This window comes from Vanacampus margaritifer, chromosome 18 (genome assembly GCF_051991255.1).
Source record: "Vanacampus margaritifer isolate UIUO_Vmar chromosome 18, RoL_Vmar_1.0, whole genome shotgun sequence".
In the NCBI taxonomy this organism is placed as follows: Eukaryota; Metazoa; Chordata; class Actinopteri; order Syngnathiformes; family Syngnathidae; genus Vanacampus; species Vanacampus margaritifer.
In genome coordinates this window covers 5,858,131-5,877,884 of record NC_135449.1, presented here as the reverse complement: position 1 = coordinate 5,877,884, position 19,754 = coordinate 5,858,131, and the positions used below count along the sequence as shown (strand labels likewise).

General features: G+C 40.1%; 1 protein-coding gene across 2 annotated transcripts in view; it reads left to right on the top strand.

The window, feature by feature from the left end:
- The window catches only part of lrrc4bb (leucine rich repeat containing 4Bb), a 28,962-nt gene extending 19,909 nt beyond the window's left edge, over positions 1-9,053 (top strand). For both annotated transcript variants that reach the window (XM_077550152.1, XM_077550153.1), the window contains exons 3-4: positions 4,876-5,495; positions 5,584-9,053. In XM_077550152.1, coding sequence (XP_077406278.1) covers positions 5,253-5,495; positions 5,584-7,569 — 2,229 coding nt within the window. In that variant the 5' untranslated portion in view covers positions 4,876-5,252 and the 3' untranslated portion in view covers positions 7,570-9,053. The remainder of the gene's footprint in view (positions 1-4,875; positions 5,496-5,583) is intronic.
- The last annotated feature ends 10,701 nt before the right edge of the window (positions 9,054-19,754 follow it).

Below are 19,754 nucleotides of genomic sequence, written 5' to 3'. Positions count from 1 at the left end.
CTATCAGGTGGCAAATTGTGCAGAAGACGCAAAAGATGCATGACAATTTAGAAGGAGTGAATAATTAATAAAGTGGCATGTTAAAGCCGGGGTGAACAAAAATGCGTATTATGTAAGCACGTTTCGTTGCCTTTAAAGAAAAGGTGGATGGAGTTGGGGGGTGGGGGTGTTGTGGGTGCAGTTGTCATTAAGCGCGAATGGGTGCAAGCCATTTTGTAATGCAGCATGTGCAGAATTAGGCCTATTCAGAATTTCAATTGCGTTCTAGAGGAAGGTGCGCAGCTGCATAGATGAATAAGGCCATTCTGTTCCATCAGTCAGCTTTATTGATTAAAAAAAAAAAAAAAAAAAAAATTCTCATCAGTTGCTAACATTTGCCATGAAACAGCATTTCTGCCCACCCCCGATTCCCACGTCCTGAATCAATCTAGTGTTGTCATAGTTACAGTAGATGATGTTGGCCCTGCTGCACCTGTGTCGCTTTGTGTTCATGCACACCATCATCTCATCAGGGCCTGGCATCAACCAAACACCCCCACCGATAGATACCCCCCCTCCCCAAAAACAACTCGCACTATTTTTTCCACCCCCCCCCCCCCCTCCTCTCCTCTTCATAAAGCTTAACGACTGTGTTGTGGAAAGGCTTGATACAATCACGGCGTGATTGGTTTGTAGCAATTGGTCAGCAGCTTGCAGCTAATTTGTCTTTTCACGACTGAGCGCTCTCTCAGGCATGATCGAATAATCAATACCGACATTGTTGCAATCTGCTCTCAACACCAAAGAGCAACAAAGATAAAAAAATAAAAAAATAAATAAAGAAAAAGACAGAGAAATACACTGTTGGGAATTGGTGAAGGGGGGGGGTAAATAAATAAAATGCACAAGTGTCAGCAATGTCATGATTCAACAACCCCCCCCCCCCCTCGGGAAAAAAAAATGACTCTGTAATATTCTATTACCTGAAGAGCGTCTCATGAGATATAATTCGCCTCATATGGTGAAGAGATTGAGGATGGCATGTCAAGGCAACAGGCTTTCAGTGTCAAGGTCTCTCTCTCTCTCTCTCGCTCGCTCTCTTTCTCTCTCTCCACACAGTGAAAGGTTTGTTACCTTGTGTGGTCCTTAACATGTGAATAATGTGTTTTTGCTCCCCCGAAGGCTGTGGAAAGAAATCGCATACCAACCAGAGCCGCTTAAATATCCCTCGTGTGTGGTAGTGGCGTTGAAGTAGGAAATCATAGTATATACTACAGACTTTTTTCTTTTTTTTTTTGCGCTAAAGGAAAAATACATTTTGACTTTTGATACAGGAAAATTTTGCAAAACAATGGCTGATAATTTTAAAGAAATTGCATGCATGCATTTTCCCTTCAAATGACGCGATAACAAATTTCTATTCTTCTCATTTCTAGTCGCTAATCTTAAAACGGCCACAAGAGGGCGACGGAAACCAGGCTCGACCACCATCCCTACCAAAAACCAGACACACACAAAAATATGCACAAATGTTTTTCTAACCCGATGTTAAGTCGATTATTTTCACCCGTTAGATTGGGTTGACGTTTTTGACAGTTTTGTTTTAGTAGCCTACTGAAGTTGCAAATTGAATGTAAACATTTTTTAGCGATCAATTAACTCATTTCTTATATTAACCTGTTTGGGTTCTAGTTTTTACCCCTTGTTAAATGCTGTGTATAATCCTCAACTCAATGTGCTGAGTATAAATTAGGAATGGGTAACTGTACCGATACTCAGCCGTATTTCAAAGTATTGATACTTGTGACACCGCCCCCTTGTGGCCGTTTTATGATCATGAACTAGTCATTAGAAATTAGAAGAAGAAAAAATATGGGTAAATGCTATATTGGGATATGTAGGTTTTTCTTTAAAATTATTTTTATTATTATTATTATTATTTTTGAATAGTGTTATAGAAATAACCCAATATTGACTTGGGCTCCTTTGGATCTAGTGCTAGGTTAGCTATTTCATAACCCAGAATATCATACCTGTTAAATTGCATTCCTTTAATTAATTCGAAATATAAATAAAGCTATGTTGAATCAACTTGATCTTAGCCTCCATTTTGGATCAACTTGTCATATTACAAAGTGTCAGTAGAAAAAGAAAAAAAGGGCAATTACATACTAGCACCTCTATTTGTGTATCAGTTGTTGTTGTTGACAGTTGGTGAGGTTCTATACAATGTGTGCCTGCATGAGGGTAAGAGTGTGAGAAAGTCTGTGGGATGTGCAGAGCATCTGAAAAAAAAAAAAAGTCTATTTTTAGCACTCTCTCATGAATTTCCTTAATAGCTGCTATAACAGTTCTCAGCTATGTTTTATTCCACAAAGACTGATGTCGACCTTGTAGATATTATGATGATCCATACACTCATTTGGATTCTTTCGCAATCATCCCACCTAAATGCGGCCATTAAATATATGAATACATACATTGATTGTATGTGACATTTATGTGCAGCGGAGCTTTGTTATGCGTTTTGAGCGGCAAACGCTCATCAAGCGCCGCTAAATATAATAATGTAGAACGGGGCGCCGGACAGTAAAAACACAAGATGGTGAGTGAGCAGGTTGCCACAGCAACCGTGTTTCTAGGAGCCCATGCGTCGCCGCCGCATAGGAGAGGAGACGCAAAACGCCGCCATTGGAGCGTGCCAAAAGCCGCGTTTGTTAGAGAGTATAAAATATGTGCATCCGTAATTTATATTCAACATGGCCGACTTACACGAGGACGGAGATCGCGGGAGTCGTAATGTCTCGAAGACGACGAGGCGCTTTTTCGCTCTTATCGCGAGGGGAAATAGCCCCAGCCATTCTAAATTTAGTGAGTCTGCTGATGCTTGCAGGCGTTTTCTGTTTCCCCAAAAAGTGCTCGACGGCCTCTCAAGCAAGGGCAATGATTTTTTTTTTTGTTGCCAGGGATGCGTATCAGCGCGGGTCTCACTCGAATGTCTTGTTTGGTTCATCAGCTTCAGCGCGAGGCCTAATTGTGTGTCGGCTTATTGCACACAGCACATGCGGTCAATAATAATTATAACTTAATTGCCAGGACTGCGTGAGCGTACCATTTGTTAACTCGTTAATCGTGTTGCGTTCTTGCTTTTATGATGGATTGCAAGAATCGCCGCAGTGACCTTAAATGTGGATTCATCTTGCAGGCCCCCACGTCATTTCGTTCCCTGTAATGCAAAATAATCTTTCAAACAGTATGTACTGTTTTTTGGGGGACTATAAGCCACACTTAAAATCCTTTAAATTTTCTCAAGATTTGACAGTGCGCTTTTATAATCAGGTGTGCCTTGAATATGGACGTCAGCTTTTCAGTTTGTCATCTTTCATTCAAATTCCTACAAATTTACTTTCACATCCATCTCTGAAAAATACGATACAAATGGCGACGTATTAGCAAAAATGCAATCTTAATATGGCTAAATCTAGAATTGAACTTAAATAAAGTATGACTTATTTGCAGTATGGTTTGTTTCTCTTAATGTTCAGCAATGTGCCTTATAACCCGGTGCGCCCTATATAAAGAAATGTCCCAAAATAGACATATTTATTGAGACTGCGCCTTGTAATCTAGTGTGCCTAATGGTCTGAAAAATATGGTATACATTTCTACTACCAGCCAGTGATGTAGTACAGGGTTCTACCCACTTCTCTTTCACTCAGCATTTTTTTTATGCCCTTTTCTAAATCCCCCGATCTCCTGATGCGCACTTTACACAGTAAATTTCACAAAGTAGTTTTCACTCTAAACAGTCTAAAACCTAGTAAAGTTTAGAGTACACTTTGCTAGTTAGTTACTAGTTATAGATATTAGCAAACATTAGGAGTGGCATAGCTCAGATGGTCGAGTGGCTATCACCCAAGCTGAAGGCCATGAGTTTGTTCTTCAACCATATATATATATATATATATATATATTTTTTTTTTATAAATATATATATATATATATATATATTTATATATATATTTATTTATATATATATTTTTTATTTATTTATAAATATATATATATATATATATATATATATATATATATATATATATATATATTTATATATATATATATATATATTTTTTTTTATTTATATATATATTAATTTATATATATATATATATATATATATATATATATATATATATATATATATTTATTTATTTATTTATATTATATGAAGCCTTGGCCCACACTCCTCTGCCTCTAATTGGCTGGGACCCCCGCATACGCTGATTAGATTGGCTAACTTGAGGCATGAGGCCTAATGAGCGAATTGGAGGCAGAGTAAGGCGGGTCATGGCGAGGAAAATAATCCCTCAAATAGTGTCCCAGCTGTGATGCGCTTTGCGTTCACATAACGGAGACTTGATCCCGGCGTGGATTTGGCGTCGCCGGTTACTCACTAACATACATGATCTAGTTTAGTTTTATAGTCGCTAAGTTAAAACACAAGAATGGGAACAAATACTTTAAGATTCAGCCTAAAGCAGGACATTTTCTGGACTACTTAAATAAAAATAAGATGAAAATTTAGATTAGATCTCCAGGGACTACCGGCTGTTTTTTGCGGCCATTTCAGACGACGCTAAGTTCAAGAAAATGGCAGCTTACTGTCTAGTTGTGCTACGGGCCACAATTTGAAAGACACTTCTTCACAAGTCAAAGCCTGACCTTGCTTGTCTCCAGCAACAGGACATTGTCATATTTTCATAATTAAATTCCGTCCTGGGCATCCTTGCATGAATGTGTTAGGCTAATATCTCAAAGCTCCCGACCGCACTGTGCATGACTTGACCTCTTTTCTTTCTTTTTCTCCTTTTCTCTCTTCTTCCACCCCCCCGCTAGCCCCTCCTTCCACAGTGAGAAGAAACAAAACAACCTCCGCAGAGAAGACGTTTTCCGGAGCGAAATCCCTCCCAAATCTAATTTTATGCTAATATTTGTCATGGGAACCAAAAAAGGACATGCTTTCTTAAAATGACATGCAAGGAAGAACAAGGTGCTTGGTAGTCAAAGAAGCATGAGCAAAGTCAAATAAGAATCTATTAATGATAGAGTCTTTAATATAACATCACACCCGTCTTTCTAAATTATTAAGCAGTCGACTTGAAGGAGGAAAACCGCATAAAAATATGAACATAAAAATAAGCACTTAAAGTCCCCTGTTAGGAGGTGATTTATAACATCATACAGCAGTAGGGGCGGGTCATGACTCAGTTGCCATGCGTGTTGTCATGGTGACCAGCCCCTGCACCCCTTCCCCCCTCCTCTGGTTGGTCCACCTTTTGTTGTGGTTCCACAACCATGGACCTCAGCTGACAGAGGCAGCACCCCCCTGCCCCGTCCCCTGTAGCTGCTCCAATCAAGCGAGCCGTGTCATCTGCACCAGGAAGACTCTAGATCAAGTCCCGGACAGTATTTCCGAAAACACAAGATACCTCAATCTACAAGAGAACACAATTCAGGTGAGCGCGACATCACACCGGTGTTCAGTTCATATGTTTTGACAGGAGGTGCTACAAACATGCCTCCGTGTTTCTGTTTCCACACCAGGTGATCAAGTCTGACACCTTTAAACACTTGCGGCATCTGGAAATCCTCCAGCTCTCCAAGAACCACATTCGACAGATCGAGGTGGGAGCGTTCAATGGGCTGCCGAACCTCAACACGCTGGAGCTTTTCGACAACCGTCTCACCGTGGTACCGTCGCAGGCCTTCGAGTACCTCAGCAAGCTAAGGGAACTATGGCTACGAAACAACCCCATCGAGACACTGCCGGCGTTCGCCTTTCACCGCGTCCCCTCTTTACGCCGTCTGGATCTCGGGGAACTCAGGAAACTGGATTTCATCTCAGAGGCGGCCTTCGAAGGTCTGGTCAACTTGCGGTTCTTGAATCTCGGCATGTGCGGCTTGAAGGACATCCCCAACCTCACCCCGCTCGTACGACTCGAGGAGCTGGAGTTGTCAGGGAATCAGTTGGGAATCGTCCGGCCGGGGTCGTTCCAGGGTCTGGTGTCACTTCGGAAGCTGTGGCTCATGCACTCCAAAGTGTCCGTCATTGAACGCAACGCCTTTGATGACCTGAAAAACCTGGAGGAGCTCAACCTATCACACAATTCACTTCATTCACTGCCTCACGACCTCTTCACGCCTTTACACCAGTTGGAGAGAGTCCACCTCAATCACAACCCGTGGGTGTGCAACTGTGATGTCCTTTGGCTCAGCTGGTGGCTTAAAGAAACCGTCCCGAGCAACACCACGTGCTGCGCCCGATGCCACGCACCGCCGGGCCTGAAGGGCAAGTACATCGGCGAACTGGACCAGAGCCATTTCACCTGTTACGCCCCGGTCATCGTGGAGCCGCCCACAGACCTCAACGTCACCGAGGGCATGGCCGCCGAGCTCAAATGCCGCACGGGAACCTCCATGACCTCGGTGAACTGGTTCACTCCGAACGGCACCCTGATGACCCACGGCTCGTACCGCGTCAGGATCTCGGTGCTCCACGACGGAACGCTCAACTTCACCAACGTGACCGTGCAGGACACCGGGCAGTACACTTGCATGGTGACCAACTCGGCCGGCAACACCACCGCCACCGCCGTGCTCAACGTGTCCGCCTCCGATCCCAGCAACAGCTACAGCTATTTCACCACCGTCACCGTGGAGACGGTCGAGACGGTGGGAGGAGGGGACGATAAGAACTCCGCAAGACAGTACATCAATGAGACCTTCATAGATTTTCCTAATCCTACTGTTGAAAGAGGGGTCTTAGATGGCATCACTATCACCCCGTCTCTCTCTTCACTTTCCTCGCTGTCCCCACGAGCAAACCGAGCCACAGATAATGCGGTGACTGTGTCCCTAATTGACGTAACGAACATCCCCGGCCTGGATGATGTCATGAAAACCACCAAGATCATCATTGGCTGCTTCGTGGCTATTACGTTTATGGCGGCCGTAATGTTGGTGGTCTTCTATAAGCTCCGCAAGCAACACCAGCTGCACAAGCACCACGGCCCGGCCAGAGCCATTGAAATCGTCAACGTGGAAGACGAGATCGGAGCCGGCGCAGGAAGCGGCATCTCAGGCGGGTCCACCATGAACACCGGCAGCGGCGGAGAAGGAACCCTAAGGATGCATCATCCGGAAATAGTCAACCTGCCCAACATCGGCCGTTCCGATACGTTGAACCATTACTACAAGACTCATCACTTCAACAACAACGTGATGGGTCTTAGCATCGGTCCCGACGGAATGGGATCGGGAGGGATGCACAAGAACCAGCAAGGCCAGGAGATCCCCATCTCCTGTACCCCTGTCCCCATTTCGACGTCCAATCTGCTGGTCTCCTCGGGAAACGGCACCAACGTCAACCCGAGTTCAATGTCGCCGCCTCTGCCCATGTCTCTCCCGATGCCTACCATGGGCCTACACGGATCCATTAAAGGTTTCATGGGCCAGAACCAGAACCCCCAAATGGAGCCGCTTCTCTTCAAGGGTAACTCAAAGGAAAATGTCCAGGAGACTCAGATCTAAAAAGCACCGGTAGGACATAGAGAGGGGGATTCATGTTGAGTTAATGCTCGGAATGATTAGACACTAGAGTGCATTGACTTTACACCAGGAGACGGGATAGACGGGATAGACGGGATAGACGGGACATGGCGGCACACAAACACAAAGACTCGTCCGTGATGGTGTACTGAGCCAAGGATTACCACAGTGGGCCACTTGTGTTTGTAGTAACGCTGATGGCCAAGGAGATCGAGGAACGGACTTTGCGACAATGTAAATCTGTGCCAAAGCAAATGTTTTTTTTTGCATTTTCTCCAAACTGTGTCGTCAAAAGGGAAAAACAAAACAAAACAAAACAAGTCTTTGGGAGTAACCGGCCTCTAAATCATTGTTGGCCCGGAGAGACGGAAGACATGCACACTTAGTACTTACCACGCTGAAGATGGCAGAGATAACGGAGATATGAAATCCGAGAGACCTTTTTTTTTTTCTTCTCAAAAAGAAGCCACACTTGCTCTGAAGTGACTCAAACAGAAACTTCCACCGAGGTGACGATAACGTAGGCATAACTAGATGGACAAAAAAGGTACAGTGCAGTACAAACTACTGTGAAAAATCCACAAATGATATAAATATATTTTCATTTAAATATGTATCATTGCAAACTCCGACGCAGAGATATTTTGGGGTGGACGCATACGCCGGTTAGAGTTTGTTTCTATGTGAATAACGAGGAAGCCGAGTTAAGGGGGTGGGGTAGGGGGGGGGGGGTCTTGGTTATGATACATGTTTTCAGTTTGGCTACTTCTCAGAGAACATAAGGGCTCAATTGCAACACTCATTGTGAATCTTTGAATTGGCTTCAAGTCTATTTAGGTTGTTAGTACAGTAAACGCAGATCTCTGTTTGACAAACTTCTGTCCGTTGCTTCAGTAGTACTCATTACAAAAATTTTTGTGTTCCGAGGGTGTATTATGTATTTTGTAACAGCCAGCTTACTTGGTATTTGAATCGTATCAATTCTGACAATGCCATAATGTTCCGACTAATGTTTCACAAACAGGGGGGGGGGGGGGGCGCTAATTCCCACGCAAAGACCTGTACGGCTTCAATAAAGTGTTGACTTCTATGTGTTATTTCAAGCAGATCCGTAGCCGGGAATTTGATATGACCTCCTTGCTCATGGTGACTTATAATCATGCCATAAAAACGCCATCATAATGACGTTTTCGACATCTCTCTGCGGCCGCATCGGAGAAGGGATCGAACATCCTGACCGAGGATGATTAGAGTGAATGGAAATGTACAGTATATCAATAATAACAATGTCTGGTTGTATGACAATTGTAAGAACTGCATTTTTACAGTGTAACTTTCATATGTTCGATGCCATTTGCGCTTCTCGCGTTTCAACTATGTATTTCTTTATTTTTGTTAGTTTGATATAATGTGTACAGTTGTCTAGCCATGTATCATTATGTGTGAAATAAATGAATCATATATTGGATTGTGGCGGGTCAATATGGCAACCGCCATAGCAAAATGGGAGGAATTCTGCGCTAAACCTGGAGTGGACTTTTGGGTTGTGGTTGCGCCATTAGTCACCGTGCTAATGAAAAGGTGTCATCTGCTCGATTAACATGTTCAGACAGGCTATTAGTCACTCTCCTATATACGTCCAACAGACACTACAAAAACCGAATGAGGGTGGCGTTTATTTAAGTAGCCCTTGGTGCGATTGCGATAACATTTGTCTTGGTGCGAAGGTTTTAAATGACATTTTCCATTAAGCAGGAACGTAAAAATGTTTGTTGCAATTGAGCACAGGCCGGATGTGTGAATACTGAGAGTACGGATATTTCTCCACCCTTTAAAGGTGAAGTCAATTCGAACCTTTTCTTGACAATATGTGCCCCCTCTAGTCTAAACACAAAATTCTGGATTATACTAAACATGTGTAATATAAATTAAGCACAAAAGTCGCCCCGTTTTATCCATCTCAGGAGCGGCCATTTTGACACTATACCGCCCCCTTGCTGTCGACTGCAAATGACATCACACTGCCTAAGGGCTCAGGTAACGACCTCACGACGGCTCACCTGTTTTCTGTGTTTGGTCATGTGATAGTCGCAAGATGAACCCTGAGGCACCGTGATGTCATTTTCAGTCAACAACAAGTGGCAGTACAGGACAAAATGGCCGCCGCCTGAGATGGATGAAAACAGGTGAATTTCTCTGCTTAATTCATATTCCATAAATGAAATATTTATCAGAATACCTTGTTTAGACTAGTGGGTTTTGTAAAGATAATGTTTCACTTGACTCCCTAAACTAAATCCGGTTTATTGCTCCTGTCTTGTTTACATGTACAGCTTTCTTAACGTCCCTGTAAAGAGAAAATAAACATGTCTTGTAAATTTGACACATTACAGACAAGTGTATTGGTAACAACTCTGCTAAATTGGAATGTTTTTTTTTTTTGGTGGGGGGGGGGGGGGGTGGTCAAGTATATAAAAGGAGGCTTCAAAATTGGGAAAAATTAGCTTCGGCTATGGGTGTGTTTGCTAAAACAACAAATCTTTCAAACGCCAACACATCCATACAGTAAGAAGGATTCTTACAACGTTTAATCCACAAAAATATATTTTCTTAAACCCTCCATTGGCTGGAATTTATACCACAGAGTCGTTATCGAAGAGATTCCCACGCATTGACGAGAGGCGCTAACAACTAGCTAGTTGGAGAGCTAACAGGCTTCCGGTCAGCGCGGATGGGCGGCTAGCTTGTCCGCTATGTCACCTCTTTGCTTGATGTTGTCGGTCCACAAAATGGAGACGCTTCCCGCTAATTAATTAAACACAATGTTTTGCGCCCCCAACAAATTACGATAGCCGGAGTAACACAAAATACGTAACATTTGGTCATTTTTATCTCGGCATCCGGGGATGATTAATTTTGGGGGTGTAAGCATAGCTAGCTAGCTAGCTTCAGTAGCTAACTTCTTGCTGTAGTGGTAGAAGTGGGCCAAGTAGTTGTATCGAAGTCGCAATTCTCTGAATTAGCTTTACAGGGGCTTTAAGAAATCATCCTATTACAAATTGTTTGTTTATATTTTTAAACAGGACCATAAACACAATCTAAATGTTATTTTTTATTTTTGTGCCGACTGATGTTTCTTTCTCTTCCTTTTTAACATTTTAATGGCCATATTCAGTATCACAGTATTTAAAATTTATTGAAAATTGAACGGCACAACACGTGAGCAACAATAAATAATTATAATTTTTGAGTTAGAGTTGCTGAGCTGTTTGTTTCGATACGTTTAACAACAATTAGGTTATTCCCATAACGCTGGGCTCAAATTGTGCTGTGAAAAGCGTATTTGTGCCACTCAAACAATATAATGTAAATGCAGCCTCATGGTTCGCCACACATATTGGTTCTTAAATACAATATCTTTTTTTTTTATTCTGGAGAGCTCAGTTCATTCGGTAATTAAATACAATATCTGACTTTGCATCTCAGCATCCAATCCAATTAATTTGCTGTCCTCTCCCATGCCGGTCACATCATTTTTTTATGTTGTCCTGTATTAACCGTTATATTCCACAGTTATGAATTATGACCATATCTCAGCATTCACACATCATTTATAGCATACCTGTACGATCAAAATGCAGTATTTGTGACTGTTACGCAGCTTTGTATGTTATTCTGTTGAAGTTTTTCTTCAGAGTTGCGGGGGGCTGTTTGATGTGTTGTTTTTTTTTCTTCCCTCACTCGCAGGTCCGTATCGATTGCACCACATCGACAACTAGTCATAGTGGAGGTAATAATATGAGATGGGCGTCGGACAAAAACCCACGAGACTCTGTTGTCTGTTATTAAAAGACGTCTCCCATGTCAACAAACATCAGCTCATTCTGTTCAATGCTTAACAGTGAATCTGTTTCGCTCTGCCCCGCAGTATAATCTCACAAGTGGAGCAATCGATCAAGTGAGTCAGGTTGTCTCAAATGCGGCCAGGCTTATTTTCAGACTGGCAGTTTTTTTTTTTTTTTGAGGGGGGGGGGTGCATCCCATTAAAACACTGATGTATATCGCAGTAAACGTGAGCGCATAACCGACAGAGGCATCGAGCAAACGTGGCCGGACACGCTCGGAATATAAATGAAGGCTAAAGACATAACATATGGCCGCTCCCTTGATGTGATCCGTTTGGCGGCCCCGTCGTCAGATTTCAAAGAGCATGCGAGATAACGTCTCATGTGGGAGCGAGCGGTCTCTGCGCGGTCGCCATGGAGCCGATGTTCCCACCCGACGAATGTTACCTTGGAGAACCGAGCGCTGTGGCTGATGAGAGCTCGCCTTGTGCGATTTTGAACATTGTAATTGTCATTTTTATGCAATTGCGATTTTAACTCATTCACTGCCATTGACGGCTATAGACGTCATCAATTCATTTGAACTATTTCTATTCGTTTTTTATTTTTTTCTTCACTTTTGTTAGCAAAAGTATGAAAACCTAGAATTGTTTTTGGTACATGTAGAACAGATATAAAATTTGTGATTGGTCGTGAGTTAACTAGTGAGGTCATGCGATTAATTACGATTAAAAAAATTTAATCACCTGACCCCCCTAATTTTTTAATAATCTTTTCTTTAAAAATATATAAAAATAATTGCTATTATTTTTTTCCCAATTTTTATTAATCTTTTTTTTTTTTAAAGAAAAGATTATTAAAGAATTAGGGGTGTCAGGTGATTAAAATGTTTTATCGTAATTAATTAACTCACGATTAATCACACATTTTATATCTGTTCTAAATGAACAAAAAAAATTCGAGGTTTTCATACTCTTGTTAACAAAAGTGGGAAAAAAATGTTAAACTAATAGAAATAGTTCAAACAAATTTTTGACGTCTATAGCCGTCAATGGCAGTGAATGAGTTCATGTGTGATTATTTTTTTTCAAGGCCCTCTTATAATGATGAAATAAATACGTTGTCGTGGTAATATAACATTTGCAGGGTGATCTTGAAGGTTGTATAAAATGTTTGAGAGATCCTTCATCTTTATTGATACAATTGTCTGAGCGCTTTTAATTGAAACTTAAAGGTACGACTGGAATATCAAAGAAAGTTGTACCTCACTGTGTATGACAGCTTCAGGTGGAATTCTGCTCTATGTGCACCATCCGTTGCCTGCAGAGACTTCTGGATTATACCAAGGCATCCCTAATGATACGGATTGTTGTTGACTACTGGAATAACGAGACAGGAAATGGACTGACCTTTTTGCTTCCTGAAAGGTAAGATACTCTTTCATAATATGAGAAATATCACCAATAGCTGTTTTTGTGTCGGTCTGTATGCAGTTTAGTTTATCACAAGGTTTCACAATGTCATAAAATATGTCTTGAACATGGATGTGAACTAATTAAAAAGGCTGTGATTTGGAGCAACAAACTCGAATCAGGAAGCCATAGCAGAAATCAAGGATCAAAAACTAACTAACTATACACGTTATTATTTTTTTTTGAGGAGAAATGACACTGTAATATTTTATTTGATGTAAACAAACAATAATATTACAATAGAATTAAACATAAGACCGGCAGACAGACGGATATACTGTTCATTGAGACGCCTCTTGACAGAGGATAAAGAATATATTACTGTGAGTTCTGTTATTTTATCTGTTTAGGGTTATAATAAATGCTATTTGGTGTTAGGATTTCTTAAAAAAAAAAAAAAATGCTAAGCTATGTAGTTGTTTTAAAATTGTCTTTGTTTTATATTTAGCTTGGCTTGTAAACTTGAAGTAGCAAAATAACAACTTTAAGGCTCTTTTTCTTTTTTTGGAAGAAATGTTCATTATTTTCGAAAGCGCTGCTTATTGTGACGTGAGTTGAGATCACTGCTACCTTACAAAGCACTTCAAGTGCGCACTCAGTGTGTTTATATTCGTCATATTCGTCAACAATTTGCATATCAGCGCTATTAAAAAAATGCGACAACAGGAAAAAGCCCAGATGTTTCAAATTCATTCGTTATATCTTCTCTCGAAACGCGAGTCGCCCCTCGTAGTCCTGCTACGTGCTTTATTATGTTGTAAGAAGGTTTTGGCTAAACTGTACAAATGTAGTGGTTTTACAGCAAATCTTGTTAGGCCAGGGTGCCAGCTGGCTAGTAAACAAAAACTGTAAACGGATTTTGACTGACACCAAATATCTGTTATAATAATGACGGCGCACAAACGTTGTGTTATGCCGGCTTTCCCCCAAAATATCGCCCGTTCTACTGATCTTCATCTTGACTAATTAAAACCCTAATTATAAACTAGTTGGCTCATTTGCCAATGCAGTTATTATAAATGAATGCATTCAATAGGAATTGTAGATGTTGTTAAATGTTTATACTCAGCGTCTCATCTTGAAAAATATAACGGCAGCTTTTTTGACACCATCCAAAATATATAAATAATCTTGATGGCACTTTTGTTGATGAGGTGGCCTACGCACTCCTAAAAACTAATAAAAAGGTTTAAAAATGCCGCTTTTAGTTACAATAATAATATAATATAATAATAAAAAAAAACTACAGTTTTTCTGACTATTTTATTTTCTTTGTTTTTTGTGTGTGTATTTTTTTGTGTGTATTTCTTTTTTTTTTTTTACAGAATATATTTTTTCTGTCATAAAAAATATTCTGAAAAAATAGTCAGAAAAACAGAAAAATTATATATTTTTAAACTTTTAAACTTAAAATAATTCTAATTAATTATATATATATATAAATAAAATTTTAACCTCTGACCTGAAAGTAAAAGGCTGACACTTTCCCGCATAACTCCTTCGTACCTTCAACTATATGACTTACTGGCTCAGTTAAGGTAAGGCATGTACCGTAATTAGTAACACACACAGTGTTAGTAATGTTTTATTTTTATTTTTCTTTTTTTTACTCTTTACTATCATTCTAATGTAAGTTATATCGTTTTTATGGAGCATGTAAGTACAGTATACAAACATGTCAATCGATCGGCATGATTTTGGTAAGCTAACAGTTAAGTTTCTACGGAAGTGCATGTGGGAAAGTCACTTGGAGTTCAGAGGTAAAAAAAAAAATAAAAATAAAAAAAAAGTCCTGTTAATTATTTTTTTTTTTTTTAGTTTTTCTGCATATTTCTTTTTTTTATGACAAAAAAAAAATTCAGAAAAACAGAAAAAACTTTTTTTTCTCTCAAGTGAATGCAATAAGCTTTTGCACACATAGTACACACTAAATAAAAACCTAATCATTACATCAATATAAATTCCAATGCATTTTACTATGTTATGTTATTGTAAATACTATATATGGAACGTGCACATTTCCACCAATGCTAATTTTGATTAGCATCATGTCGAATTTCTACCGCAGTGTCACACGTACTGCATCCATCCCCCTCTTGCTCCAACCGTGCTGTCTTTCCCCTTCAAATTCAAAACCCAACGTCCCAGCTGTGCGCTTCTCGAGGGAATCCCCCCCCCCCACCCCCCCACGGCCCATAGACAGGCTGCACGGTCTGCGGGGAACCTGACACAACATCAACTCCACTGCGAAGCCGAGGTGTCGGTCTGTGGGCCGCGTCTCTCTCTCTGCGCGCTCGCGTCGGGAGCCATGAAAAATGCCAAAGCCTCTCGTTCCTTCACGCTTCACAGGCGGATAAATAAGCGCAGGGCGGACATATTTGATGTGGCCGCGTGGGCTGCAGCAATAGCAAAACATCAAATGAAAATAATAATAATAATAATAATAATAATCCTGTTCCTATTTATGCGAGGATGGAGCACTTTTAGCTCTGACTTGACTTAACTCATTCACTGCCATTGACGGCTATAAACGTCAAAAATTATTTTTTTCCCTCTTTTTTTATTGTACATTTAGAACAGATATGAAATTTGTGAATAATTGCAAGTTAACGAGTGAAGTCATAATTACGATTAAAAACTAATCGCTCGATGCACCGAATTTTTTATAATATATATATTTTTTAAATTCATTCACTGCCATTGACGGCTATAAATGTCAAAAATGATTTTTTTCCCTCTTTTTTTTAACAAGAGTTTTTTTATTGTACATTTAGAACAGATATGAAATTTGTGAATAATTGCAAGTTAACGAGTGAAGTCATAATTACGAAACTAATCGCTCGATGCACCGAATTTTTTATAATATATGTATTTTTTAAATTCATTCACTGCCATTGACGGCTATAAACGTAAAAAAATTCATTTGAACTATTTCTATTAGTTTATCATTTTTTCCCCACTTTTGTTAACAAAAGTATGAAAATCTAGAATTTTTTTATTGTACATTTAGAACAGATATTAAATTTGTGATTAATTGTGAGTTAACTAGTAAAGTTATGCAATTAATTACAATTAAAAAAATTGTAATCGCCTCGTGCCCCTAATTTTTAATAATCTTTTACAAAAATTAATTTATGGCAGTGAATGAGTTAAGATGTGGACGCTTGATTAGGTACACCTTCGCTTTCTAATGAAACCCAAAATCAGATCTGAGACAACAATTCTGTTTGTTCATTTTTAATCCGGACCATGGCACCAATTAAAAAGTTCTGAGCTCATTTTTTTAATTATTATTTTTTAACTGGTCCGTTCATGTATATTGCTCGCAATTTTATACTAACAGTCACTACCATAAGACTACATTCTCAGTTGAACTATTTAATGGATGCCGGCAAGATCGAGCTACGGCGGTGATTTATCCATGTGGCGGCTAAAGAGATCCGTCCAGTGTCTACGCCGCTCGAGTGGACATGCGTCACTATCTATCCAGTATGTGTCACAAGATTTCACAAGCCTGCAGAGTTTCTCGCCACCTCCGGGGATAAAACAATCAGCCTGACCAACAAGGCATGTAACCTACAGAGCGAGAGAGAGAGAGAGCAAGAGAGAGGAAAAAAGCTGATTGTTTGTGCAAGTACACAAATGTTGCTGATGTGTGTAGAAAGGTTACACTCGTGCTGCGTGATGACAACTTGACTTTGGTCGTGTCACTTTTAAAGCAGAAAAAAAAATTGACTCACTGTTTGACTGACAATTTGTCATCCAGTGGAACCAACAAATCAGTTAAGGAAGAAACTATCATAAAATTCTCAGATGCGTTACTCAAATGCTCTCTCACACACCTCTGAAACATTCTGAAATGCTCTCTCACACACCTCTGAAACATTCTGAAATGCTCTCTCACAATACTGAAATGCTCTCACACACAACTTAAACGCTCTCATTCTAACTACTGAAACGCTCTTCTTTACAGTAATTAAATGCTCTTACTTACTACTGAAACATTCTCACATGCACAAGTGAAGCTACTACTTAAGGACTCTTACAAACAACCTAAACGCTCTATACAAACTTCTGAGATGCTCTCATACACAAAACTCAAATGCTCTCACTCACTATTGAAACACTTTCTCTCACATCCTATATAAATGCTCTACAGAAACTCTCACACTCTGCTTCAACACTCCAAAACACAACCCAAAGTCTCTCATTCAAGCTACTGAAATGCTCTCTCACATATTTTAGGAAACATTTTTATGGACACTACTGAAATGCTCCTCTGGACACTACTGAAATGCCTCTCTTGCACTCTCGCACTCTCTTGATCACTCTCGCTCTTTCTCGCACTCTTTTGCTCACTCTCGCTCTCTCTCGCTCTCTCTCTTGCTCTCTCTTGGGCTCTCTTATTCACTCTCTCACTGTCTCTCGCTCTCTCGCTCACTGTCTCTCTCTCACTCTCACTCGCTCTCTCTCACTCACTGTCTCTCTCTCTCGCACACTCTCTCACACATTCTCCCGCTCACTCTCTCGAACTCTCACTCGCTCTCTCTCTTTCACTCACTGTCTCTCTCTCGCTCACTCTCTCACTCACTCGCTCACTCTCTCACTGGCAACGCTCTCTCTCTCTCTCGCTCACTCTCTCACAAACTCTCTCTCACTCACTCTCTCACACACTCTCTCTCACTCACTCTCTCTCTCGCTTTCTCACTCGCTTTCTCACTCGCTCGCTCTCACTAATTTGCAAACCAATTTGATTTTGAACCGGGTCATTTGTGAACTGAGAATTCACTGTCTGACTAATGGGCAGTGAAAGAACGTGTAGACTTTTTCCACAGCCGTATATATTTATATATGTTGAGTAGCACTTGTCCTCTAATGCCTTTATCTTCTGTAGTCTACGTGATGAAGTGACAGCGATTACTGTCCTATGAATATTTAGTTTGCAGCAAACACTGCGAGCAGACACCTCGGAGTAATTACTGCAGGAATGTAAAGTGTGTAGCAAAACGTTCCCCAGTGGGTACACGCCCACACACACAAACACACGCTCCGGCTCAGTGCGGATGGCGTTATTCGATTATACTTACTTGATTATTGATTTACCATAACGTCTGATGGAGGCGATGTCTTTACTCTGCAGACTCTCGATGCGTTTGGCTTTTATCGGCGCTGCGCATTATGTCGGAACATTTACTTAGCCCACTCGTGCCCCAGGAGTACGCTAGGTTTTTACACGGCTTATAAGAGCTTGGCATTTGGGCTAATTTGTTTGCTTTCCTGCTAATTAAATGAGAAATTTAAAAGCCCTCTCATGTTTCTCGGGTCAATATGAAGCTGAAGATGACGAAGAGTTAGCATAGCGTTCTTACGCTGCATGAAGGTTGTTTCAAATCACTTTCCATTTGTTCTTATTGCTTCAAATGTAAGACAAGCACCATGAAAAGAAATGTTGATACCGTAATGCTAAATGCTAAAGCTTTGACAAAATAATGAGGGGGTGCGAAAACATGAACCAATGAATGTCCAGGTTTGCACCCCCTCATTATTTTTGTCAAATTATTTTACTATAATGCTAGTTTGTTCACACTAAAAATAGCTTCTTCAAATTTGTTTACATTTGAGCGAGAAGATGCTAACTTATGCTAACACTGGTAAATCATGCATAGTTTACTTAAACTTATTTTCCAATCTTTTTTTCCTCTACCATAAAAATTATGTAATTACATATACTTAAAGATTTAATCCATGTTAGAAAATGCTAACTTGCTAGCACTCATGGCAATTTGGGGTCATACGTAAGATTGTCAAGATAAGATGTTGCCTCTCACTTCAGAAGCTGATTTTGGAAGCTAAATATGCTAGCTAATGTTTGAAGCAACATTAAAGCTTACAATGGAAGCTTACATCAGAATCTCAAGTTGGACATTAGAGCCAACCTCGGAAGCTAATATTGGTTTTCCTTACCTCTAATGTTACAAGTAATATTGGAGATTTGAACTTTCACAGCGACTCAAGATCATATCTTATTGATTAAAGGTTTGGGCTTGTTCAGAGAGGAAACTCCCCAGAAATAAAGTATTAAAGTCTTAAAGATGCTATCAAGATAGCACTGGGAAACTTTGCTTGTTTAAAATTCCAAATCACACTTTACCAAACTAATAATTAAACAACAATCAAACACAACACATATTAATGGTTAAAATAGGTAAAAAATAAATCTGCTTCAATGTTAAATTTAGGTTAGAATATGCTAACTCATGCTAGCACCAGGAATTAGTTTAAGGAATTTCTACTTGTGTTGATAAAAAAAAAAAAAACCACATTTTTGAAAACCTATTTTGAAGCAGAAGTGTCATATTTACTGTATTTCAAAATAACAAAATCTATTTGTAACTATGATGATGAGCATATGAAGTTTATGTTCAGATTTTTATCGGCAGTGAAAATAGACGTTTTTAGGCAATATTTTTGAAGTACGACAACATTTATCCCAAAATGAAATTTTAATTGAGATACAGATATCACAACTACTGTAAATGCCTGTCTGGTAAAACCAAGTCCTTCATCAAATATACATGCCACATCATCACTGACCCAAGCGTGAATATTCCACTCGAAAAGCGGAATAAAGTCCACTTTCCGGACTTCCCATCCCGTCTCGCTGCCATTTTGCCAATTCTCCTTCTGTCCTAAAGAAGGACATTTAAGTCCCATGGGGCAGAGGAATATTGACGTGGAGAGATGAGTTATTGATTGCTGGGAGAGGACAAGCGAGACAGTTGACATGCAGCAGACGGCTCCACGTAGCAAACAGTATAAAAAGCGTCGGGCACTAATGACAGAATATTAG